The following is a 25,610-nucleotide window of genomic DNA, read 5'->3' as shown; positions in this document are numbered from 1 at the left end:
ATATACATATGTATAAGCAGTACCACCATTACCAGCAATACTGCACGGGAAAGAATGCAGCTGCAATCGAACGCCAGCTATTCGCCCAAGGCCTCGTTGCTTTCTGAGGTGCTGATAGGCTGATATCTATGTCTTGTCCAGGGTGCGAGGCTAAGCAAGGGCCCTTTCTGCATACAAGGGGACCTTTACTCCAGCAGCGGTACGCAGCCCGCTAGCGCGTGTACATCACCTGTCGTCAATTTGTCCGTCTGAGGATCTGAGCCCATGATTCCTAGTTGGCTCCCAATCGCCATTTGCCTCGCCCGACTATTTTCGCCTCGTCAATGCTTAGCTGGGCCCACTGCGGACGTACGCGCGTAGGAGGCGACTATCTGGGCGGCTCGCTGGGACCAAAAAGAGGGTGAAAAGAGGTCAAGGGAAAAAAGGTGCCTGGCCCCCAGCCCAGATTAGAATGACGACGATGGCAGCGTTGCAGCGTGTTTGGCACCTCGACTCGGTACCGGTGCTCGGTAGCGAGGTAGGTACAGTTGCAGCTATGGGCACTGCTACCACGGTTCTGGACGTTTGCGAGCCGTGATGCTGCAGATAGTCGAAACATGGGCACCATGCATGAGCAATTGTAGGCACAAGCGTTTTGCAGCTTCGACTCGCATTGGTCGCCGTGGCCTGTCTCTGGCTGCCGGACCGGATCCGCTCCATTCCCAAGACGGCCGCCGTTAGCAGCTTTTGCACTCTAATTTTATATGGCAGCCAACCCCATCCACTGACAGGCCTCGCCCACGGCCGCATAGGCGCCATGCTCGTCTGGCTCCTCTCCATCGGACCCATCACACCAGACCCCAGCCAGGTCTTATTACTTAGACTTGGTGCTACTGCTGCGAGAAACTGTTCGTACCTCCAGTTTCTAATCCTCCTCGCCAACCTGTCCATATACTGCTAAGCAGCTACCTGCCTCACCGCGTGTGAGTGGTGTGTGTCTTGCGCCTAATCCTGGACTAGAATCTGGACCAGGGCCACACCTCTCGACCTGCTCCGTATTTCTCTTTTTTTTACCTACTTCTCCTCTTCTTCTTCTCTTTTCCTCTTCTGATCTTGGCCGTCTCACCAGGCTTGGGAAGAGTAGCAGAAGAGGAAATAAGCAAGCCTGAGCGGACAAAGAGAAGCTCTCCTCGCTTGCTGGCTTCCTATCCGGGTGACCACCATTCTGCATCCTGCCAAAACCTCCTGCATCCGCCTGCATCATCCGCAACTCCTGATCCTCGAACAGGAGCATCCCTAGGCGGCTCGAACAAGCGCCGAGCTAATCAAATCAGCCCCTCCCCTAACATTCTCCGGCATATCACAGAAACCTTCGTTCCTTTTGCCTACGAGTGCTCTCTTATATGCAAAGCTGTGACGCTGCCCTCTTCCGTTAGCCTGCCTGACCTTTTCTTTTCCGTTTGCCTTGTCGTAGCCTTCTGGCTAAGCCTTGCATCCTCAAAACCTCTTCGACGACAAACTTGACAGCTTGTTTTCCTACCGCCAATCGACCAATTCGACGCTCATCCTTACCGAGTCCAATACATTCTTGATAATTTGCTTCTCATCTGTCGACGGCCCGAAAAGAAACCAGATACCTGGTTGATTGCATCGCTGCTGAAGCTTGTGTGTCCGGGAGTGGGCAGTAGCTGGGTTCCATGTGATGGTTGATACCTAAAGAACGCGCAGCTTGTCGCCCAGAGAGCTCTCCTTTAGAGTCAGACCATTGGCCTGGCAATAGGATTGTGACACCGGATCTGGTACTGTCTCACGAGCTTAGTGCGCTTTGCATTTTTGGGGGAAGACCGTCCCTGCAGACGCAGAGGCGCCCGGCCGACTAGATCGGTGAATATAATTTTGGGCCTGATACTGCTGGCCATCGTGGAAGATTCGACAGCAAAACCGCAGCCATGTCGTCCACATCACATAACCATGCCGCTTCCAATCGGTCCGGTAAATCATCGACCGCAAGAGGCCATCCATCACAACCAGAAGTCTCAAAAATGCCGACAGCAAAGGACCTCAAATACTTCATCCCCTCAGCCGCCACGGCATCCGTTTTCCTCTACGCCCAGGGTCCGTCAATAGTGTGCTGCCACCATGATACTCTCACCATCGAGCGAAGATTCTCTCGTCATGTGGACGATATCCAACTGATTGCAGTGGACAACCAGAGTGAAATTGGTGCTGGCCGTTTTGTCGTGAGCTATGACGCTGGACAGACTGCTATTGTGTGGGACTTGATGACTGGTGATGAGATTTCTCGTTTCGTTTCGTACGAGACGCTCACAGTTGCTGCATGGATGCGTAATGGAAACGTAGCATTTGGTAAGAGACGGCTCACGAATACTGCACAGCTGGAAGACATGAACTAATACATTTGGCTCTATAGGCAACACCCAAGGAAATATCATTCTCTTTGAGCCAACAACGTCCGAGCACATCTCAGCCAGGACGATAGATCAGATTGCAGTGACGGCATTAGCTCCGTCGTCTGACTGCCGAACCTTTGCCATTGGGTAAGCCAGATATATATAATAAAATGCCAAGATCTATAGTGCATTATTTACTGAGTCGACATCTAGCTATCAAAATGGGTCGCTTTTAATCGCGACATTACAGCCTCGCTTTACTATCTTACACAACTTAACAACTTCGAGGGGACCATCACCCATTGTCACGCTTGCCTGGCACGCATCGTCCTCAAAGCAAAAGTCGGACATGCTGGCTGTCCAGATGCACGACGGCGACCTGCGGGTCTGGAGTGTGTCCAAGTCGTACAACGCAGAGGACCCCAAGGTAGTCAGGGCGCTCCGGAGGAATGAGAACTACCAGGCCGGCCCCAATTGGATGGGATGGTCCAAGAACGGCCGCGTTATCCAATACTCAGACTCGTATGTGCCCCCCTTGTCTTAACCTGCCACAGCCTAAGCGCGCGGCCTCTTGCTTTTGGTGGCGGTTCTTGTGCTTACTTATTAATCAGGGAGACGTTTTCGTGGGACGTTAGAACAAGGCATGTTACTAGGGACTCTATCCCAACGCTGGAGCATGTAAAAGGCGTAGCTCTCTACGGCCCCGGAGCGAGCCTCTTTACCCTCGGACCGAATAACACTGTACAGCAATTCGATCTCAACTCTCCAGCTATCATGGTAGCCAACGTGCAGCACCCCGCGGGTGTCCTTCCGCCATCTCCCCCCACTTCTGAAGAGACAGGAGGTAGGTCAGTACACTCGGCTACGACAATTCACACATCAGAGTCCGAGTCAAGCTCTATACCTCTCGAGATGGGCGTCTCCGAAAGTGACGACGATCATCTATCTCCTTTCCAGCGCCTAGTAAAGCACAATGCCCCCGAAGTACCTAGCAACGAAGTTTATGATTCGGGCAGCCCAGCCTCTAGCCGGAGTGGTATGTCATCCTTGTCAAAGTCTTCGGCAGGTTCACGCACGCCTGGCAGGCCAGCGGGATCGCTGAGGTCGCGACCCATGACGGAGGGAACATATATCTCTGCCGGATCGTCCTTGAAAACTTCTACAGTGGGACGGCAGGCGCAGCAGCAGCAGCAGCAGCAACAGGAGCTAGACAACTATTCGATGGGATACTCGCTTCCCACAACAAGTGCTCCGTCGTTGGCCTCATCCAAGTCTAAACTTAGACCTTCTCGTTTGAGACACGAGGTGCCAAGGAGCCCTGCTGATGAGACCAAAGTGCAAGATCTGTTCAAGTATACTCGTTCACGTCTGAGCGACCTCCCGTATAAACATCCGATACCATCCAATTACCCCCATCTCACCAATGACGATTTGCGTCGACAGATGCTCAACACCATCTTTGGATGGAACAAAGAAGTGGACGATCTTATTCGCGACGAGATGAGTCGTCATCCTGCCGGATCAGCAAACCGTATTTTGCTTGCCAAGTGGCTGGGTGATTTCGACTCGGGCATTGTAGCTGCTAGCTCCCAGAATATGACTTCATCAGACTGGATGCTGTTGGCACTGAGTTCCATTGGTGGCCATGCGTCTCAACACAAGCTCGGTCGCGTCTATGTCCAGCGCCTCCTGGAGAACGGCGATATTCACGTTGCAGTGACGATTATGCTGGGCATGGGAGATTATAATGATGCCATTGAAATCTATATCTCGCACAAGATGTATATGGAGGCTCTCATTCTCACTTGTGTAGCTTTTCCTAGCGTCTGGGAGCGCCAAGTTGCCATCGTCAAGAAATGGGGTGAATGGGCGATTAAGCATGGCCAGCAACAGCTGGCGATTCGCTGCTTTGCATGTACCGACCAGGAATCTTCAGAGCCTTGGACCTCACCGTCAGCTGCGCAACTCAGTTTCCAAACCGTCACACCGAGTATCCCTGAGGTGCTGAGCCCTCCACTATCACCCCCAGGAATCCAGCTGGGCCCTCAGCGCAGCGTTGCCAAAGCATCAGCACTGAAGCTGGTCACGTCATTCGGAGACCAGAACCAGAAGGCCAAGTTCTACTCGCAGGCTGATGGCGGCCAAACTCCCATTGCGGCTGGAGTAACCCCGATTGCTGAGTCGGCTATATCTCCAAGTGGTGCCTATGACCCTGCGACTGCGTTTCTTCGACCATCGAACAATAGCCGGTTCAATACGCCAACGTCAGCCCGCGCCGGCGGCCAAATGTTCAATCGTGGGCGCTTGCCCTCAATTGGAGAGTCTGCTTTTGACAGGAATAGTCTGAAAAATATTGGAGCTGTCATGCAGTCCGCTGAAGCGCCTAAGGAGCAGCGAGCAAGCCACTCTCGCAAGTCGTCTGCGACACAAGACAACATGACAACGGGACTTGCGATGCAGCGTGCTGCTACAGCCAGTCCGATGATGATGCGAGAAAAATTCCCGCCTGTCGTTCAGGGATATGCGGGCGAATATACGAATGAGCGCCCTCCATCTCCCGACCACGCTATTATGAGCAGACTACAGGAAGTCCACGCAGCACAGCGAAACGGCTCCCGGGACCGGATTCCCGCGCATCTGCATCTGCAGCTGCAGCCTATGACACAGCTGGACACGATGTCTCCTGAACAATCAAACGCTTCGTCCAACCGCTACCACTGGCCTACCCGTCGCCGTGGCACTGGCCCTAGTACCGCTCCTCTTGGAGGTTCTGTGGCAGGTTCCATCACATCCAACTCAAGCGCCGGTCGTAGTCACCGATCAAACACTCGCCACAAGGATGATTACATTCACAGCCTGGAAGCGGCCCAGCACTACTCCAGAGGGGCTGGAAGCAGGAACGGAAGCAAGGACCGGAAAAGGGACCCATCCACTGGCCGTCACACCAGCCGAGAGCGACGAGCCAAGTCGCGTGACCCATCTGAAGAACGTGGTAGAAACTCGGCCAGATCTTGGACCAAACCAAAACGGTCTCCTACGTCCCCTGTCCCAATGTCTCCGGAAGACTTGGCTATCCTCAGCACTCGTAATTTCGAGAATCCTGTTGAGCCCTTGACGATTCGAAAAGCGAGTGTGGCAAAGAGCGGAAAGACAAGCGGACGAACGTCCAGCCATGGACGTAGCCCTGATGGCAGGCGCCTGCCACCCTTGGATACTCGTGGACGAAGCCAAGGGCGAAGCAGATCGGCTCCGCGGTCACCAACGTCGCCAGTGCCACTGTCGGCAACGGCGATGCATTACCAGGGGTCAGAAGACGAAGAAGACTTCAAGAAGGCTATGCAGGCTCAAGAAGAATTCAGAGCCAAGCACAGTCGGAGCGTTGGCCACATTGGTAGTTCTCCTGCTATGAGTCGACGTGAAAACCCAGAAACCCGCCGAAAAGCGGCGGCCAGTGACGCTCATGACGCAGCTCCACTGTTGCCTCATATCCGAGCTGCATCTACAGAGCACGCTGGCGATTTGCGAAAGATGAAGGATGAAAGACAGCGGAAGAAAGAACAAGCTGCACGGGAGCTCGAGGAACGACGAAAATCTCTTGCAAAGCGACAGATGGGCCCTCAAATTCCCCACCCTAGCGAGATATTATCACCTAGGAAGCCCCCTCCTCTAGTGGAGGCTGATGATGAGGTGTTGCCTGATGATCTTCCTCCTCGCTCCGCAACAGAGCCTCCGAGGAGCATGTATGCTCGAAATGGGCCACAAATTGGTCTGCCTGCTACCCCAAAGGCGATGAGACTCATTCTCCAGACGGATGAGGATGAGAATGGCGAGCTGCCGCCACCTCCAGTTCCTACAACGTTCTCCCAGAAGTATTCCCCAACGAGTTCGCCTAAGTACTCTCCACAATACACCTTGGAAAAGAATAGGGCGTTGCAGAAGGACGAAGACGAAGAGTATTATTATCAACATCAGCAGCAACAACAGCAACAGCAGCAACAACAGCAGCAGCAGCAGCAACGACAAGAGCAAGAGCAGCAGCAGCAGCAGCAACAAGAGCAACAGCAGCCGCTGACGTTGTTGCCATCAACAGTTTATCAGCTGCCCTCAACGGTTTACCAACCTCCAACTCGACCAATGATTCCGCGAAGCATGTCTGCGCCGATCCCTGAGGAACCATCCCAACAACCTCGCTTCATGAGAAAAGGAAGTGCCAACGAGGGCAAGGGTCTCGATGACATTGTTGAGACGGAATGGCGCCGACAGAGGAGCGAACTGGTGCCTCCTCCACCGCCCCCACCTCCTTCGGCGCCTCTTACTTTTCTGAAGGAGTTGCAGCATCTGGCAGTTCCACCTCCTCCGCCACCTCCTCCCTTGCCACATGTTAGACGACAGCCTCCCATTGCTGGGACGCTGGCCTCAGGCATGATTGAGATTGTCATGGATGACGATGAGACGGAGGAGCCCATGGCAGCTGCTCCCAACGATGGCATGGTACCAGTGATTCCTCCTCCCGAACCGCCTGTCAAGGGACACAACCGAGGCCGCAGCCTTGGAGAAGGCAGTCTCTCTGGTCGCATGAGCAAAGCCACCGAACGTCTTCGCTCGGGCAGCCGCAGCCGCAAAGATGGAGCTATTAGCATCATCAGGTCACCGCTTGAGGCTTTCAGCGATGCGAGCGCCGGCATGGGCTATCTTCGATCTCCCGTAGCGGGCTTGCCGCCTCCTGTCCTGTATGATCGGGATGTCGTTCGATCACCGATTGAGGGACATGGTAGGAAGATGTCAAGCGGGATGTTTTGATGAACGGGTCGCAATATGGCTGAATGACGCCCCCTTCTCTACACAGCGACTTGTTCACCTTTGATATTTTATTATTTTTCTGTTTATTAGTTTTCTTACCTCTCTGGATGCGAATACTCTATTCGCAGCATCTTGCAAGCAAAAACCCTGGTGTGATATGGAAGGTCTTGGTTTCTGGAATAGTATGACGGCTATCTCTATATTTGTTTCATTTCTGTTACTCTTCATTTCTTCTTCTTCTTCTTCTTCTTCTTCTTCTTCCTCTCTGTTTGTTCTATGTCGACTGTCTTTATTGCATGCGTGCAATTTTAGCAGATAATTTTCTTTTCTCCGTTTCTCGTTTGACACGTTGAATTTTTGTGATATATGCATCGGAGGGCTTCTCTTCTTTCTCTTATCGGATAGATGGCCTGTGTGCGATTCAATCTTGAATCTCTCATGTGTGCTCACGGGGCAATGTACATCCTGGCTTGGAGACCTTTTTTCTTCCTTTCGACTTACTATTTTACTTCTTTATGACTGATGACGGATTTGGAGCAAAAACAAAAAACATGTGAAAGGGCGGAAGACGGCGACGTCTCAATACGGCTAAGAGAAAGGGAAAAAAGAGAAGAGAAAACGTGCGTACACACGCGCACATGCGAGACAGATTGCATAAAGTGCTACACGAGATGCGGCTGTGCCGGACAGACTTAGCGTTCTATATAATGCTGCCTCGCGGCAATACTATTTGCTTTTTTTATTCTTTTTATGTATTGAGTGAGGTAGCTGATGCAAAATTATATAAGTCTTTTATTTTGCGCATTTTTGTCTTTTCATTGATTCATAATGTGATGTTTTATGTATAAGAGTAAGAGCTTCACCACTCTGATAGGCCGCGATAGCTTCACCTTTGCAAGTGTAGGTGCTGCGTGTGACATGGATGGTGGGGTTCAACTGCCGCCATTTGACCACATTACAGCGTTTTTGGCGTCGTATTAACAACTTAGAATAAAAATTAAATGGCTTTTCAATGATGTAGTATTTTTTTTTCTTCTTTTTTTTTTTTTTTTTTTAAAAGACTATTAATTATTTAATACTAATAATACTGGGAGAAAAAAAAGACAAAAAATGATGTCGGCATTCTCCGTCTCGCCCATCCAACCCACGCCCTCCGCGATCGTAATCCAGCCCGCCACGCGACGGGGGAGAGTTCTCTGCAGAGTGAAACCTCCCTCAAGTGTCATCTCCATTGCTTAGGGCAGCACGGCAATCGCAGGTTACCCATGCGAGCGCGCAGCCACCGCAGCGTTCGGGCTGGGCGTCGAACGGAGAGGATCTAACGGGGGTGGGTGTGGAAAAGGCGAGCTTTTGTGAGAGCCTTCACCGTTTGACCATTACAGCCGGCAAAAGAGGGACTTTTTTTGGGTTATAAAGGGTTGGACTGCGGGGAATTGTTGAGCCGGTGGGTGCGCTGTAGCAAGCTGCTGTAGCTTTGGTGACATGTGCTAATGCTGCTGCTAACTAACAGCAGAGCTTCTTCAACCTCATGTCATCCATCACCACCAAACATGACACTGCCACAGCGATAACAGCAACAGCGCATTGGTTTAAATGCTGCATATCCACCACCTCATGCCGTCTATTATACCCATGGCCAACAGATTCGGCTGTCTGTCTCTATAGAATGATCTGCACCACCTGATTTGCGCATCTGCGGCCGTACCTCCAATCCTCAACCACTTTCCCAAACGAAAACGACATCCAACTCAGTATTACGACCTTTGATAACGACAGAAACGATTAAGAACGAAGCGAAGCAAATTGAATAATATATAGCTTGCTTATTTGCAAGAATAAAAATACAGCATTCTACAAATTCATCTGCAATTGTCTGTACAAAGTCATATAATTTCGCCATGCTCACCACGGCTCCTCGTCTGCGCATTCGTCGCCCTTCTCCCACAACCGCCGAATATACCGTCACCACCCTACCGCCTCAGACGCTGCCTCTGCGCCTCCTATGGCTCCTCCTACTCTTCCTGCGCATCTTTCTCTCCCTCGTCACGCTACTTGTCATCTATGCGCGATGGGTTCAAGAGCGTAGCTCCTTTGGCGCAGCACCAACACCTTTTTCACCTTTGTCTCTTCCGCCGCTACTCTCTCTCAATCGCATCGTATTTCTCCTCGATACCTTCCAAGATACCCCGAGCGGCAAACTCCTCGCCAGCATCGCCGCCTCGGTGACTCTTCCCGTGCTGATCCCCGTCGCCGTGGTGGTCTTTTACGCGCTTAACCTGCGGGTCCACAAGGAGGAGAGCCTGCTGGTGCTGCGCGGGCTGGGCGTGCAGACGAGTGAGAGCCCGGCGACGTACTTGGCCAGTGCAGCGACGCGCTTCATCCCGACGGAGAAGATTCAGGACATTTTGGTAAACGAGGCGTTCCGCGGCTTCGAGGTGCGGTACTACCTCGTCGTGGTGGTGGAGGGCGAAGAGGATGTCGTTGTGGTGTTTCCGGGCTTGCTGCCCAAGAGGAAGATTGTCGAGACGGTGTGGAGGGGGGTGAGAGAGTGTTTGTACGAGGGGAGAGGGGAAGATAGTAGAGTGGTGGCCAATGAGAAATGAAATAAGAATGAAGAGAAGAATATGAAAGAAATCCATCTCAATAAGAGATGTATAAGACATGCCATTTTTGTTCCAAGAGATGTGTATCCTAGAATTAGAATCTATATATACCCCATACAATGCACCTTTTTCTTCCTTTTACTTCTACTCGTCAGCCATGACGGCATCACCCTCCTCTGTCTTGTTCGACTTCATTCCCTTCTTCGCCCTCATGTCCTCCGCATCCACATACCCCTTTCGCTTCGCATACTTGTCATTCTGCTCGTCTGCAGACTCTAGCAGCTTCATGTTCATGACGCCGGGATACTTGCCGCTCAATCTTCCGTTATTTCCTCCCTCAAAAACCTTGGTGCTATTGGCAATGGCCGGTGCGGCTTTGCCTACTGCCGCGGCGGTAGTCCCATTATTTCCTTGCTGCGAGATGTGTTGCAGCAGCTGGCCCGCGAGGATCTCATCCATTTTTCTTCCACGCCACATCTGCCATGCGTCGTCCATGATGCCAAACTGGCCAAATCGGCCGCTAGGCCCATCTTCACCAACATAGATCCACTTCAGGGCATCGTCTCTGCGGTTTGCTGCTATGGAGTCGTTCAGATCGCTCGGGAAGATGCAGTCCCAGAGAACGAGGGGCACTTCGTCGGCCATGACGTAGTTTGGCCGGCGCGGGTTCTTCTCTACGTCGAGCAGCTCACTAATGAGGGAGGGCTTTTCAAGGCCCTGGCCGACAAGGAAGAGGACGGCGACCATGTGGCGGATTTGGTGCCATAAGAAGGCTGAGCCGCGGACGTGGAAGTAGTAGACTTTGGGGAATGCCTCACCAGAAGAGAGGTCCATGTCTTCAGGGGCGAAGCCAGCAGCCTTCAGGTAGGGTAGAGCTGATGCTGCGTCTTTCACTTCGACGATATCCGACTCAAACATGCGTCTCTTGAAATTGGTGATTTGCTTCGCAGGGTCGACCTTGCAGAGGTTGCGGAAATCGTGCTCTCCTTCGTATCGCTTCGCTGCGTCGCGCATAGCATCAATGTCCAGCCAGCCAGGCTTCATGGACTTCTTCTCCTCACTTTTTGATAAGGGGGCTTCGATGAGAGATGGCGTAGGTGCAAAGGCGGGCTGCGTGAAAAAGTATCTATACTGGCGCTCTCGACATGAGAAGCGGGCGGAGAAGTCGGGAGGCGGCGCGGGACACCAGGCCAGGATGCGGATTTCCTTGGGTAGCAGGCGGTTGAGAACATGGGGGTAAGGGATCTCATCGCGGATATCATCAAAAGGTTTTGGCGGTGCTTTTGGCTTGCTCTTCTTATTGTCTTGGTCTGCTCCAGTAGCCTCATCCCCTTCCTCCTTCAACTCTGCCTCATCGACGTCTGGCTGCTTCTTAGGCAACGGTCTGTTACTCCGTACTCTCAGCCCAATAACCTGTCCAAAGGCACTAACACCGCGGTCTGTCCGCCCACATTTGGAGTACTCGCAGCAGTCAAAGTCTACCACATTTTCGTTCTCGGGGAAGATGAGGCAGGCCTTGGTGAGGGCATTCCACAACTCCTCCTCGATGGCCGGCTGGTTGCCCTGGGCCTGGAACTCGAAGCCGCCAAAGTTTTTGCCCAGATATGCGAGCTTCAAGGCGATAAATCTAGTAGAATATTTCGAAGGATCCATCTTTTTCTTGGCCTTGGGCTTCTTAACCGGCTGGGCTGATTCTCCATCTCCTGTTTGTTGCTGTTGCTCTTCAGGCGCCACCTGGGCGACTTCATTATTTGATGTTGAAATTGGCCCTGGTGATGTAGCCACTCTCAACTCCTTCTCCAGCTCCTTTATCCGCTGAACCAAACCAGCTTTGGTCCAGTTATTGTAAATCCCCTGGTCCGCCATCTTTGCTCTCCTCTCACGAACCAGTTCCAAATTGTTGACGGTTGAGAAGCGGCAGTGAAATCCTTCTCTAGCCCTACTAGGCCAGCTTTTTATGGCACCTCCACAAATCTTGCGGCCTAGATTCCCCAGGTGGAAAGGTCGCATGTAATAAATATGAGTGTATGGGGTTATCTTTTTTCCATCTCAATTTAAAAACCCTCCTTTGTTTTTCATAAGTTGCTTGGGGGATTTTTTTCCTCTTTCACTATTAACGAACGACTCACTGAAGTGTGGGCTACTTACTTTTTTGGGTGGTGTGGCTTGATACCATGAAAATTGTGGCTTAGCGCGATAAGAAGCGCCACTTGGAATGTCAACGTTATTACTGAGCGCATATGCGTCTCTATCTGTTTCATTGCAACTGATCCCGATGCCGCCTCTCTCCCTCTTCCCTCTTCAATTCGATCGGAATTTCTTCCCCGGGAAAGATGGAAGATGCAGCTGTCAGGCTGCTTCTCGTGGGAGATGAAAAATGTGGCAAAACGACGTTTCTCTCGTGCGTACAGACGTTTCATAGGGTAGTGACATTCTGCTGACGGACTTTTACGATCCAGGAGAGTGAAGGCTGGAGATGAGATCAATCCGATACCGCTCCTACGTGATATTGACCAGCCGTACACATTTACTGTGAACATGTCATCAAGGAGGTATCGATTTGAGTTCTACGATACTTCTAGCCCGGAAAACTGGCGACTATTGGATCCGGATGTCATCATCATCTGTTACGACATTAGCCAGCGCTTGAGCCTCATCAATATGAAGAGATATGTAAGTATTGCATGATTTTATTTATTTTTTTGTCTTATTGGTTTTCTATCTATCCACCAAGAAAATACTTAATATTTACAAATCATGTAATTGCCATTAGTGGATCAACGAGGTCAAACAAGCGTTTTCGCGCAGGGATTCCTTGCCGGTGGTAATAATGGGGCTGAAGAGAGACTTGCGGTCCGAAAATGATCCAAATGGTATTATATATCCGCAAGACGCCTATCGCATGGCTCAGGAGATGAGGGCAGATCGGTATGTCGAATGCTCGGCAGTGACGGGCGAGTTGATAAGGCCAGCTTTTGAAGATATCTGCAAGACGGCCATTGCGACGACAACGGAGAAAGGAGGACAGAGTGAGGGTGGCTGTACGATAATGTGAGGTATTTCGTTTTGTTGCCGTCCTTATGTGATTTTTAGATAGCAAAGCGAGTTATTGTTTGCTCATGTACCCAAAAGAAAAGAAGCTGGTGCTGGTAGCTGTAATCGTAGAAGAAGATCTCATGAAGCGTTGGCATCCTCTGCGGCATCGTCTGCATTACCATTTGCGTTGGGATCTGAAGCTTCAAACTGGCCTAAAACTTCCAAGATAATGTTGACCATTTCCTCCTGCTGCTCATCGCTGAAGCGCTCCGCCATCTCCTCGATGACCGTGTTGAGCGCTGCCACGGAAGCAGGCCGTAGGTTAAGAATCATGACGACTTCACCCTTGGAGAGCTCGTATGGGCTAAGGCGTTCAAGCAGTTGAGAGATGCAGTTGGGGGTATATGTGCTGGGCTTCTGACTTAGAGGATTGGGGGATGATTGTAAGTATTGAATGAGCTATGAATCATCAGTAACCGACGACCTGTGAGCATCTCGTAAATCTCATCTTGACGAACCTCTCTGACGACAGTCTCCAGATTAGGAGGGCCACGTCGTTTTCTCAGCTTGTATAGGTTCTTTTGCTGGGCCAGATGCTGAAGTACTTCATAATTAGTGAGTACAGCAGCCTGAGCCTCGAGGACCTTCATTTTGCCGGTGGTTTATGCTGCAGGAAAGATGACAAGCCAAGAAGTCACAACACCAAAGAGCCAATGGCCGTTATTGAGATAATAATAGTAAACCCTTATATGAGACGATATATCTTTCCCTCTTCGGTTTTAAACAGGAGAGTCGTCTCAGCACGCAACTCGCCAACACGCAGATCGAATCGCCATGTGATTTAAGAAAAGCTTGGAAGCAAGCATTTTTTGCTAGAAAACAGGCAGCCCAATCAGAGCAGCGCTAATTGCCCCCCATACTTTTTGGCTCTAGCTGACCGCCAAACACACGCCGCTAGAAATTTCTTGCGGTAGTCGTATAGTGTGAATTTCTGCATTACACTAGTATATTATGTACATGCATCTGATATGCAGGGCTTGAAAAGTTGGGGATCTAAGACATCATTTGCCTTGGAGTACATGGATTATCACATGCAGGCAGTGAAAACTAGCGGTGATGGAGAGACGAAGGACGAAGTAGATGAGACAAGTCACCGCCACGTGAGTAATTGTTTAGGTCGGATCCCGCATGTGAATGGGAAACGGCTTGGACTGAGTTCTTAGTAGCTTCGTATTCAATAGCCAACATTGCAGCGAATTGCGCGGCGATTCTGCATGTTGGCATCATCAAGCCAGAGTACGGGGGCCGAGAGAGGCTTGTACGTACATGGCAAACCCTGCGACTAAGTTGGAGAACAGAGGGACCCTGGGAATGAATAAGACGGCAAATGCCTCATGAGCTTGAATGATGTGCTAAACCTTTACTGTATTGTCCATCTTAATTACTTCCCCTTGAGGAATGGTATCGTTGTCCAAGCCAGCCACTATTAATAGGTGCGTGTTAAAGCACTCTTTGGTTCCGGTACATATCGAATTGTCTTGTTGCTAGCAGAAGCCTCCCGGCCAACGGCAGAGCTTTTTGCACGCTGATGAGACAAATTACTTGCATGTACGCAGTAGCAATTGCGCAATCCTCAACCTTGATGGCTCTAGTATGGCTATGAGTAGGTATCTACAATATACAAGCTGTACTTGTGACCAGTGACTTAAACCTTCCGTAGACGCCGAAAATATCTCCAAGCCTCAATCGCAACATGGCCCCCAGAAATCGGGTTCTCTCTCGCCTTTCGGCTACTCGGCCAGTGAGGGCTTATACTTGGACTCCGTGATTCGGCCACGGTTAGAACAAGTACCAAAAGTCTGCGACCACCAACGCCGAGTCTCACCAAAACTTATACTATCTGAATTATTATGAAAAATTCTAATTTTTTTTTTTTTTCTTTTTTTTTTTTTTTTTTTTAGAAAAACGCCCAAATCCTATAAACATACCAAAAGCTATTGGTACTGCCATTCTCTGGTGTACAAATATTTTGATCTGCGTGGTTACAAAGTCATGAAGGGGCTGAGTAGATAGAACAATCCTTATACAAATTTCAATGTGTTTTATTTTTGAGCCGTCGCAGGATTTTAGCCACTAACTGTACTCCATTATCGCAGCGTCTCCAGAAGTGCCTTTCTCCAAGTTCCCTGCTTAGTACTCTATACTTGCACTTGCATGAGCCTCTTACTGTACCTCCCGTAGCAGATACCTCTTTCGTCTGCGTTGGATGGTTTATCCGTACAGTGCGATACACAGTGTGTCATTGAGCAGCAAGTACCAAGTGGAGGGGCGGAACAGCCTTGACAGGGCGCCTCCAAGCAGCGGCAGCGGGGAAAGGCGCTGGCACTGTTTCATTTACAGCACGTTTAGCCCTGTAACAGCCCTGCAGCCAGCCCTGGACGAACTGCATCTCGCTGAAGGAGACCCCACTCATGCACGTCTCGGCAGCAGAGAGACGCAGGCCTAATAATTTTTTTTTGCCAATGCGCAATAGATTTTTTTTTTGAGTTCCGCCCTCCTGCTAGTCGTCGAATCGGCGTCCTGACTCAGAGCCTCTCTCCTCACCTCCAGTTTTTATTCTTCTTCTTCTCTTCCTCTTTTTCGTCTCCTCTTCTCTTTTGTTTATCTCGTCACCATGCTGCTCTAGCATTATTCCCCGGCCTCCTTGCTGCTGCTGCCTTTGTGGCCTCGCCGTTATCGCCTTTGTTGTTTTGTGCGCTCTTTTGAGATTCCACCTCCTGCATCTCCAACTTCGGCCGCAATCGGCAAAAGGACCACGGCTCTGCTATCTGACGTCGCTTTTCTTCTTGCTCCCCACTTGACAGACAGCGGGTCTAGCAGGAAAAAACGAGCATCGCTGCTCAAGCCCTCACGCGACACCTCCAAACCACAGGATCTGCAGCTCATTGCGCAATCCTCAATTGGAGACTCCTCCTCCTCTCCGACAATCTACTCTTGATTGCTCGTCTTCGACACTGCCGCAATGGTTCGAAACATCGTCGTCCTGGGAGGTAACTCCCACCCCCAAATGACTGAGAATGTCTGCAACTTCCTTGGCATCCCGGCCTGTGATCGCATTCTCTCCAAGTTCTCTGGTGGCGAGAGCCGATGCGAGATCAAGGACTCTGTCCGTGGCAAGGATGTCTACATTATCCAGTCTGGCTCTGGCAATGTCAACGACAACCTCATCGACCTTTGCATCATGATTTCGGCATGCAAAATTGGCTCCGCTAAGCGGGTGACCGCTGTGGTGCCTCTATTCCCTTACTCGAGGCAGCCTGACTGGCCATATAACAAAGCCGGCGCCCCTCTATCCAAGTCGTCCGAATCTTCCAAGAAGGACTACACCTTCGAAAGCGTCCCTCCCACACCGCGGCCGGGCGGACCACGAAGTGCCGGACTCACAAACGGCGTCAACGGCCTTTCAGAAAAGCTCTCCAAGAGCTCCATCGCTGAGAATAGCCCTCGAGAAGTTAACGGCGACTCACTGCCGAGGCGATCGGATACCATTTCGAGCGTCGGTTCCAATGGCCATGGAGTATACCCCGATGTCTCACAACGAAGTTTTACGACTCACGATTACGAGAACCCTACCAACATCAAAGGGTTCCAACCCAAACCTGGGTACAAGCAATGGGTTGCCCAGGCTGGCACTCTTGTTGCTGATCTTCTTACCTGCGCTGGCGCTGATCACATCATTACCATGGACCTCCACGACCCTCAATACCAAGGATTTTTCGACATCCCCGTCGATAATCTTTATGGTAAATTCCTTATTCAAAACTACATCCAGACCCATATACCCGAATACAAGGAAGCCGTCATCGTCTCGCCCGATGCAGGTGGTGCAAAGCGAGCTACTGCCATTGCAGACAGCCTCAACATGGACTTTGCCCTGATTCACAAGGTAATACAACCCCACAATCTACTTGTTCGAAACTCATGTTTTATACCTTCTAGGAACGCCGTCCCATCAAGTTTACAAACCATCGCAATGCCAGCATGATGCTTGTTGGTGACATTGCCAACCGTGTCTGTATCTTGGTTGACGATCTTGCCGATACGGCCAATACCATTACTCGCGCTGCTAAGCTGCTGAAGCGAGAGGGCGCAACTAGAGTTTACGCTCTCGTCACTCACGGCGTCTTCAGTGGAGATGCCATTGCCCGCGTCAATGCCTCTGCGATTGATAGCATCATCGTGACCAACTCGGTCCCGCAGGAAGAGCATCGTCGTCTGTGCCCCAAATTGGAAGTGCTTGATATTTCGCCAGTGTTTGCTGAGGCTATTCGCCGCGTCCACCATGGAGAATCTATTAGCGCGCTTTTCCAATACGTCTAAGTCTGGCCTTAACGGGGAGCTGCTAATTGGTTTTGTTGGATCAGCCATGAATCACCGCGATATTATCATTTTTAGTGCTGATAAAGGGAGTAAACGGAAACGGGCAAATCTGCTGGGGCAGTTGAGATTTTCATGGTCATTTGGTCTGGGTTGATTTATTTTTCTTTCTACATATTCTCTCCCTCCCTCCCTTTCCTCCCTTTCTTGCTTTACGGGCACACCTCCCGTGGTCTCTTGAGATCTCAATTTACATTTATTTTGACCATGAGACTTACTACCATTTGGAATTTACTTTATGGGACGAGGTGTAGTCATTTTCTTCACGTTACATCCCCCTCTTACTAGAATATACAACTCTCCCTGCATTTACTTGATCGGTCCTATTGAGCTATCCATCCCTGCTCGACCTATGCAACCGATCTATGGGATCTCTGGGCGGTCAAGATTTGAAACAGGGGGATTTCTTTATTTATCTGCGGGCCATGCCTTTGCTTGGCTACGCATACCAGCTACGCAGCCAGGCCTTGCGGCACTGTGCTTTGCTCTGGTCTTTTCTTATTCTTCTTTACGCATAACAACATCGACATATTGTCAAATGAAGCAGACGCAGCTGGCATACCACCCATTCCCTGGCGCTCTCTTCGAAAATCCAGGGAAGTTACGAAAGAAGGAAAGGCCAAAAAAATCGTGCATAACATGTAAAAAGATAATCATACATAGAGAGTAAAATGGATCGTAGACTTTGAATGGATTTCCCGAGATGTCTGTGTGCTTGCGCGCCCATATGTGCTGGTATCATGTACTCGGCGTCGAGTGGGGAAATATCCATGTATGGAAATGATTAACCCATGTCAGCGTAATGCTGATCGAATAGAACAAAAGACAAAAATTAAAGATAGAGAGAAAAGAATTTATGAATAAAAATATGAATAAAAACTTTGTCGTCCGAAATTTGTTTTGTCACCGTATCGACTGTTGAATATTTTTGCCTTTTATGCAAATCTTATCATGGAGTTCAATATTGTAGTACAGAATATACTCTCTAAACCTGGTTATATCTTTAGAAAGCGTATAAACACCTTCGCGAATAATTTCTTCCAATGAAAGGTAGGTATAAAAAGGACGAATTATGCTAAGTCGCCAAAGATATTCTACTTTAATGATGTGCTTCATTGCTATTTGTTGGAATCAGTGGCTCATGCGTCTTGGTCTATATGAGGGCCGCGATTGGTTATATTTGAGCTCGTGGTCGGGGTTATCAAGGCGGAAGTACTATGTCGAGATGATTGGTTGTCTGAATCTCAGCCGCATGAATACGCGCCCAAACCTCCGCGCCCAAGGCGCTGTCCTCTTCCCTTCGATTGTTAAGCATGCCCGGAACTTTGTTGTTTCCCCTCTGTTAGTTCACCATCGTGTTAACATCGTTTATCTACAAGTCAACCGTGTTTGATCTCCATCTTTGATGGTGCTCATTTCTATACGTATAATAAAAAGAACATTAGCTGCGCAACAATCAGCATGGCAGCCCGCGAGGTAGCGCGCCCAACGAGTCGCGATGACTTCGAAATTGCAATTGTTTGCACTAAAGACCTTGAATACAATGCTGTTTGCCTTGTACTTGATGGCTTCTGGGATGACGATGGAGATCCCTTCGGCCGAGCTATAGGAGATCTCAACACGTATACGACGGGTTATATGGAGGGGTTTAATATCGTTATCACGCTTCTATGCAACTCAGGCAAAGCCACGGCCGCAGGCACAGCGGCTAGCCTTCGATCTAGCTATCCATGTGTCAAACTTCTATTGTTGACTGGAACCTGCGACGGTGTTCCAAATGCCTTGGGCAAAGAATTACTTCTTGGGGATGTAGTAATTAGCGATACCGTTATCCAGTACGACTTAGGCCGTCGCTATACCGACGGATTCCGTGAGAAAGATACCCTCGAAGACCGTCTTAGCCGACCAGATAAAAACGTTCGGAATTTGGTAACTGTTCTTAAAACAGATATAGGATTACAGCGCCTGGAGGATAAATTTTCAACTTATTTAAGAAAGATACAAGATCGAGCGTCTGAGGAGCGACAGCAGAAGAGATACAAGGCAACTAACCAGTATCCAGGCTCTACAAACGATATGCTTTTTGAATCGACTTATTGTCACAAACACTACAACTCGCCACAATGCATATGCGATGATTATACTGAGCCTGGTGATCGTGTATGTGGCAAATCTAGAATGGCACCCTGCGAACAAACTGGCTGTGATAAAGGCCACTTGATTCCTCGAATACGCCTAGAGCATAAAAAGAAATTGCAAGATGATGGCGATGTCGAGTCGGCCCAGCAGCCAACTATTCTTATTGGAAGATTTGGGTCTGGTGATACAAGCTTCGGTGCGGGGATTGATCGCGACCGAATTGCCCAGAAGCATAACATTATCGCTTTTGAGACAGAAGGCGCCGGAGCATGGGATGAGCTATCTTGCATCATTGTTAAAGGGGTGTCTACATACGGAGATGGCCATAGAATGGGCGATGCAGAAGCTTGGGAGAATTTTGCCGCCGCAACAGCTGCATGTGCCGCAAGAGGTTTAATCAGCCGCTACCCTCAGACGGACAAGTCACTTTTCGTGGAGACTAAGAATCAGAGGGAAATAGTCTTTAGGAATCAGGCAGATATAGCTTGCCTCAGGGACTTGTACATCACTAGCCCACCGAACGACAAGATTCGCATTGAACAAACCAAGGGAGGTTTATTACTGGATGCTTATGCGTGGATTTTAAAGAATGATTCATATAAACAGTGGATTGAAGATCCAAATACGTGTCTCTTATGGATAAGAGGTGACCCTGGAAAAGGAAAGACGATGCTGTTATGCGGTATTATCGACCAATTACAAGAATCAGAGCTTTCCGGAAATCTTTGCTATTTTTTCTGTCAGGCAACAGATTCCCGTCTCAATAATGCATCATCAGTCTTACGTGGACTATTACATATGCTTATTTCCAAGCAGCCGACTTTGATATCATATGTCAGGAATGATTATGATAGATCGGGTAAAATAGTATTTGAAGATTTAAATTCATGGATCGTGTTATCGCAGATCTTTTTTAGCACCATTGAGAACTCCTCTATACAGGATCTGACTTTCGTTATTGACGCCCTGGATGAGTGCATAACAGACTTACCAAATCTCCTTAAGCTAATAAGGCAAAGTTCATCATCTTGCCGAGTTAAATGGCTTGTATCAAGTCGTAATGAGGCAAATATTCAAGATGTATTGCTGTATGCCGATAATCAGTCAATCGTAAGCCTTGAGCTTAATGCAGAATCCGTATCGACTGCTATAAAGACTTATATTGACTATAAAGTGGAAATTTTATCTGGAGAAAAAAGATATCAACAGGGCATGAGAGACTCGATACAAGAATACCTTATCAACAACGCAGATGGTACTTTTCTCTGGGTTGCGTTAGTCTGCGAGATGCTTGAGAGAGCGCCATCTTTTGGCCCTAATCTGAAATCAGCCAGATACCCCCCAGGGCTTGATAACCTTTATGAACGTATGGTGGAGAAAGTTTGCCAAGGCGAGTTAGACTGGGGCAGGCGAATTCTATCTATCAATACTGTTGCGCGTCGACCGCTCAGCATACAAGAACTTGAAACTTTGACCTTCTATCCTGAAAATGTCAATATAACAATTGAATCACTAGAGAAACGCTGGGAAGAAGCGCTAGGGTATTGTGGTAATTTCTTAACTCAAAGAAAAGGTGTTGTATATTTCATCCATCAATCCGCAAAAGACTTTATAATCAATAAGGCCTCTCACAGGCTCTTTTGCAACGGCATGGAATATATCAACAAGCTCATATTCAAAATTTCTATCTCTGAAATGATAAATATCTTGAAACGAGACATTTATGGCTTGTCAAAACCAGGATATCTGATGAGTGATCTCGATGATCAGAATATCCCAAGTCCTGACCCACTCGCCCCAGTAAGCTACTGCTGTGTCTATTGGATTGAACACCTGGAGAAATCAATTTCACAGTCCGTTGATAGTGAAAGCGAAGAACTCATATGTACTTTCCTCAGCAAGAAGTATATATACTGATTAGAAGCCTTAAGTCTTCTTTCAAATATATATCAAGGTCAAAGGAAAATGCACAAATTAGAGAGTTTATTGGTGAGTTTAATTACTTAATGTTAATGTTGAAGAGAGCGTTTGAACTTACACATTATTAGGCAGATACAAAGAAACCTGGATTAAAGGAGCAGCTTTGGGATGCTCGCCGGTTTATCCAAATGTTTGGTAAAGCCATAGGAGATGCTCCATTGCAAGTTTACATATCTGCGTTGCTTTTTAGTCCTGTTGAAAGCATCACTCGCAAACAATTTAATGTAGAAATGCCAAATTGGGTTCAAATATGGCCGAATGATGTTACGAACTGGACTTCGTGCATAGAGAAACTAGACGGAAGACCTAAAGCTAAATATCGATCTCTGAGTATTTCTTCCTGTGGTACTTGGCTGGCATCATCTTACTATTCTAGCCAAGAAATCATGATCTGGGACGTTGAAACGGGAAGAACTCTACGTAGCATCAAGAAAGAGTCACGGGAACTATTTGGAGGTCTTGAATGGTTTCAATTCTCTCCACAGAATAACAACGAGATGGCAGTCCTAAATAGTTGGAAGACAGTGATCTTCTGGGACATCCTAACAACCGAAATTGTACGACAAATAGAACTCCCAGTCGCAAAAATCCGTGATTTATCTTTTCTACCGTCTGCGCCTGGCATTATTGGCATACATACGTGTGCCTACGAGACGAACACCTATGTTGTATTCTTCAATATTCAGAAAGAGGAAGAAATCCACACGAAGCCTTTGAGACTAAAAGGAAAAATAAGAGGAAGGAAAATAACAATAGAGGAAATTGCATTCTCACCTATCGACATCGATATCCTGGCAATATGTACCTCTACACCAAGTGGATCAAAAATTATTATCTATAATATTGATACAGATGATGTTATTCATGCTATGGATTTCGGCTGGGTCAAAGCTATTGCTTTATCCCCAGATGGCAAATACCTAATTGCCTCCACCAAACCCCCGAATTCTGGTGGCAAGACTATGCCTTCATGCACGTTGCTTGATAGTATGACAGGCGAAATCATATTTGAGATTAGTTTGGCCGCCTACAATAGGGTATCAGCATTTTCTGCTGATGGGCAGCTACTGGCGGTCGGTACCCTGGGTATGGTCGAGATTTGGGATATATCATCCCGTCAATGCATACAGAAGACTGAAGTGACGGCTGATTGCCCTATGTTCTCTCATACAGAGAAAAGAAAACTCTTTTGTGGCTCTGACGGATGTATTGACGTTATAGAAACTGGACAGCATGAGATAACAACCCCGACAAACACACAAATGCGCTCTCAAAATGTGTTGATATCGCCCAACGGTAGAATGGTTGTATCTTGGACATCCAACGAGTTCAAATTCTGGCAAACTGATTCAGGAGCGCATATATTTGATATCCGCGCCAAAAACTGCTATAACAGATACTACGCTACATTCTCCCCGGATTCAAAAAAGTTGGCTATAAAATCAGAAAATTCTTTAGCGATATGGAACGTTTCTTCACAAATGGCGAAGCGTATTGATCTTAAAAACGCGTGTGTGAAAAAGCGATATGAGAGATTTCGTGAAATTAAATTCTCTCCCAACAGTCAGTATTTGGCTTTTACGAGGATGCTCAAGCTATTGCCAAATGATGAATTTGGTATTGTTATTGATGTCTGGGATATAATCTCTCAGAGGCGTTTCATATATATCGAAATTACGGCCATAAGCAATGTCATGTTCGCATTCTCCCCTGATAGCAAGCGACTAGCAGTTTCCCTTATTTATTTTGACTCTAAAGGTGAGAGAGTTGAGACAATTAAAGTCGAAGTTTGGGACATTGCCTCTGCTTCAAGAACAGATATAAAAACTCTTTCTCATACCTATTTCAGCGATTATATAAGATCAGAAATTAATACTTTCTGTTACGATCTAAAATATAGGCCCGATAATTCGTATTTCAGTCCCGACAACTTTACTTTTTCTGACAACAATCATTTAATACTCTTCTCCAAAAGGTGGAGGGGGCTCATAGGGTTATATGAATGTTTCAATATAAAAGTGATATTGACGATTAAGCAAATCTCAGATATTGAGATTTTGCCAGTTAAAGATAGCACGAACGATATTTTAGAGCTGCAAGGCTCTTGGGTTACTCTTAATGGAGAAAGGCTCATATGGCTTCCCCCTGAATATCGACCTACAAGCCATTGGTATGAGTCTAAATGGGATACGAAAAATAGCTGCATCGCAATATCAAATCCATCAAAGTCACTGTTTATATTGAATTTCGATTGCAGTGTATATTCAAGGCTAGTAGCTGCCCAAAATGGAGGAAAAAGAAAACGCGCTTCCAACACGTCCGAAAGGGACAGGCACTCACATGCGTCTGAGCTGGATGATGATTTCTTCATTCTGCGGCTTGATATGGATTCAATAGATTTTGACACTGGGGATGTTCAATGACAGAAGGCTGAATACTCGAAAAAAGAAACAACTTTTATCAAGTCCCCCAAAAAGTAATGATAAGTCATTATTAAGTAGAGTTGATAGGACCGTGGAAATTACAAGGCAGAACAAGCAAAGAGAAGAGGTCTTCTACTTTTAAGTGGAATAAAAGTGCGTTAGTACACTGCGCCAATAAATAGTTTGCGATATATATCCTACATATTTGCTTATAATGAAGCTGTTGGCTCGTGCAAGATCAAATTGTGCCCTCGGAATAATGTACCTACTTACTGAGAGTGCACGTCTTTGCTAAAATTTTCAATACTTCAGAGAAGAGCATTATATACATGCTCAAAGTGCATGGAGATGTACTAATACACTTAAAAGAAGGTAAATGTTACAAGTATATACCTACTTTTATGAGCATCTGGAGTATATCACATTTCTTATGCGGAGCAGCTCTATTAATATCATTTTGTCGTTTCTTCTTCTTAAAATATGATAAAAATGGGACGAGAAAACTGTTTGACTTACGAATCCGAAGACATCTATTGTCATGTTGTTGTGACTGGACTTGTTGCTGCCATTGCACATGTTTACATTCGCATGCTCCCGGCCAGAGCCAAAGTTGATTTGTAAACATCAAACACAATGGTGATTAATTTTATTAAAAAGAGATCATTAGCTAAATTATTAGTCCCTATTATCTCTGCTCTGGCTATGTCAAGCGGCTTACAAATAGGCTACTGAAGTTAAACCCCGGGACATCAATTTTGACAGTGGACGCATCGTATGAACACTCTTATAGAGCCAAGAGGAGCACTTTCCTAAAGCGATTAGCATGGAAGATAATTGCTAATTGCTAACCTCTTGGAAGCTACTATCGAACAGATAAATACCAGGATAAGCCTGCTCCAAGCCGCAAACAATTCTCTGGCATTAGTAACACACTCAACTCTTAGACTCCATTACAAGTAGCGATGTGATGACCAATCGCGTGTATATATTGCCGCGATGAGAGGTGAAAAGTTTCAACTTCTCTAGGTGTAAAATAGAGCACTTCATTACTTACCCAGTATGGCACTCTCCAGAACTTTGAATTGGATTGCCCTCTACCTATCCTTCGCCCATTTTTGGCATAGTTTAGTGGATGCCCAAATTCTAAAGCAAACATGCATCAATAGTTCATGCAGCGCCAAACGCATCACCATCTCCAATCCTCCCATCAATCTGTGGGACGTCAATGTCATTATTGCATTCAACGAATTTATGCTCAGCCTACAAGATCAAAATGACACCAAAGTTGTGGTTTTCGATAGCGAGAGTCCTGATTTCTGGGCTAGTACACTTGGTTTCAACCTCTTCACAGCAAATGGAATCCCTGGGCGCAGTGCACCTGCCCTCTTGGACACATACTTTGCAAATTTGGACCTCCTCTTGACAACTCCAGTCATCTTCATCGGCGAGATAAACGGCCGGGCCTGGAGCGCTGGAGATGAGCAGCTGCTTAGAATGGACATGAGGCTTGCCGGCCCAGAGGCACAATTTGGCGCCCCTGAAGCCGCCGTCGGAGTTATTCACGTCGGTGGACTCCAACAGCTGGAAAGGCTCATTGGCCCTGGGCGTGCTTCTGTATACCTGCTTGCTGCCGCACAAGTCAGCGCTTCTGAAGCAGCTCGCGTAGGCTGGGTCAACTCTGTGCATCCTACTGCTGAGGCTCTTCAGGACATGTCGATAGCATAGCGGCGAGAATTGCACTCTTCCCTACCGAGGCCATCCGTGCCACCAAGGCTAGCAGTGCGGAGCAAGCTCCCCCAAAG

The 25,610-nt window shown here is 47.9% G+C and overlaps 8 protein-coding genes across 8 annotated transcripts; 6 read left to right on the top strand and 2 right to left on the bottom strand.

Moving 5' to 3' along the window:
- The first annotated feature begins 1,429 nt into the window (after positions 1-1,429).
- GGI43DRAFT_235879 (WD40 repeat domain-containing protein) lies at positions 1,430-7,217 on the top strand. The gene is made up of 4 exons (XM_083200597.1): positions 1,430-2,346; positions 2,411-2,537; positions 2,604-2,912; positions 3,002-7,217. The coding sequence occupies exons 1-4, from the start codon at positions 1,929-1,931 to the stop codon at positions 7,188-7,190; spliced, it is 5,043 nt and encodes a 1,680-aa protein (XP_083063822.1). The 5' UTR covers positions 1,430-1,928; the 3' UTR covers positions 7,191-7,217.
- A 1,764-nt stretch (positions 7,218-8,981) lies between these two features.
- GGI43DRAFT_235870 (GPI-GlcNAc transferase complex, PIG-H component-domain-containing protein) lies at positions 8,982-9,865 on the top strand. The gene has a single exon (XM_083200596.1). The coding sequence runs from the start codon at positions 9,089-9,091 to the stop codon at positions 9,791-9,793; it is 705 nt and encodes a 234-aa protein (XP_083063821.1). The 5' UTR covers positions 8,982-9,088; the 3' UTR covers positions 9,794-9,865.
- On the bottom strand, positions 9,866-11,895 carry GGI43DRAFT_235869 (pseudouridine synthase DEG1). Its single transcript, XM_083200595.1, has one exon. It carries the CDS (start codon positions 11,801-11,803, stop codon positions 9,938-9,940), a length of 1,866 nt encoding a protein of 621 aa, XP_083063820.1. The 5' UTR covers positions 11,804-11,895; the 3' UTR covers positions 9,866-9,937.
- Positions 11,896-12,126: 231 nt separating this feature from the next.
- Positions 12,127-13,292, top strand: GGI43DRAFT_431048 (P-loop containing nucleoside triphosphate hydrolase protein; the record flags this gene model as incomplete). Its single annotated transcript, XM_083209366.1, has 3 exons — positions 12,127-12,194; positions 12,253-12,466; positions 12,567-13,292. The coding sequence occupies 3 exons, from the start codon at positions 12,127-12,129 to the stop codon at positions 12,846-12,848; spliced, it is 564 nt and encodes a 187-aa protein (XP_083063819.1). The 3' UTR covers positions 12,849-13,292.
- Positions 12,968-13,479, bottom strand: GGI43DRAFT_380204 (DNA-directed RNA polymerase III subunit RPC17; the record flags this gene model as incomplete). Its single annotated transcript, XM_083202948.1, has 2 exons — positions 12,968-13,288; positions 13,348-13,479. The coding sequence occupies 2 exons, from the start codon at positions 13,477-13,479 to the stop codon at positions 12,968-12,970; spliced, it is 453 nt and encodes a 150-aa protein (XP_083063818.1).
- Positions 13,480-15,723: 2,244 nt separating this feature from the next.
- Positions 15,724-17,357, top strand: GGI43DRAFT_235849 (ribose phosphate diphosphokinase subunit PRS5). Its single transcript, XM_083200594.1, has 2 exons — positions 15,724-16,775; positions 16,829-17,357. The coding sequence occupies exons 1-2, from the start codon at positions 15,852-15,854 to the stop codon at positions 17,207-17,209; spliced, it is 1,305 nt and encodes a 434-aa protein (XP_083063817.1). The 5' UTR covers positions 15,724-15,851; the 3' UTR covers positions 17,210-17,357.
- A 1,370-nt stretch (positions 17,358-18,727) lies between these two features.
- On the top strand, positions 18,728-23,808 carry GGI43DRAFT_431045 (WD40 repeat domain-containing protein; the record flags this gene model as incomplete). Its single annotated transcript, XM_083209365.1, has 10 exons — positions 18,728-18,899; positions 18,948-19,426; positions 19,508-19,958; positions 20,157-20,189; positions 20,274-20,379; positions 20,461-21,258; positions 21,337-21,394; positions 21,454-22,681; positions 22,782-22,814; positions 23,450-23,808. The coding sequence occupies 10 exons, from the start codon at positions 18,728-18,730 to the stop codon at positions 23,806-23,808; spliced, it is 3,717 nt and encodes a 1,238-aa protein (XP_083063816.1).
- A 1,366-nt stretch (positions 23,809-25,174) lies between these two features.
- Positions 25,175-25,537, top strand: GGI43DRAFT_395375 (enoyl-CoA hydratase/isomerase family protein; the record flags this gene model as incomplete). Its single annotated transcript, XM_083204868.1, has 1 exon — positions 25,175-25,537. A coding segment is annotated over exon 1 (226 nt), but the record flags the coding sequence as incomplete, so codon positions are not given.
- Positions 25,538-25,610: the final 73 nt, after the last annotated feature.

This window comes from Trichoderma evansii (genome assembly GCF_050947405.1).
Source record: "Trichoderma evansii strain SZMC 28006 chromosome Unknown GGI43scaffold_3, whole genome shotgun sequence".
Taxonomy (NCBI): domain Eukaryota; kingdom Fungi; phylum Ascomycota; class Sordariomycetes; order Hypocreales; family Hypocreaceae; genus Trichoderma; species Trichoderma evansii.
The sequence above is the reverse complement of the archived record's forward strand: the minus strand, read 5'-3'. Positions and strand labels throughout refer to the sequence as shown.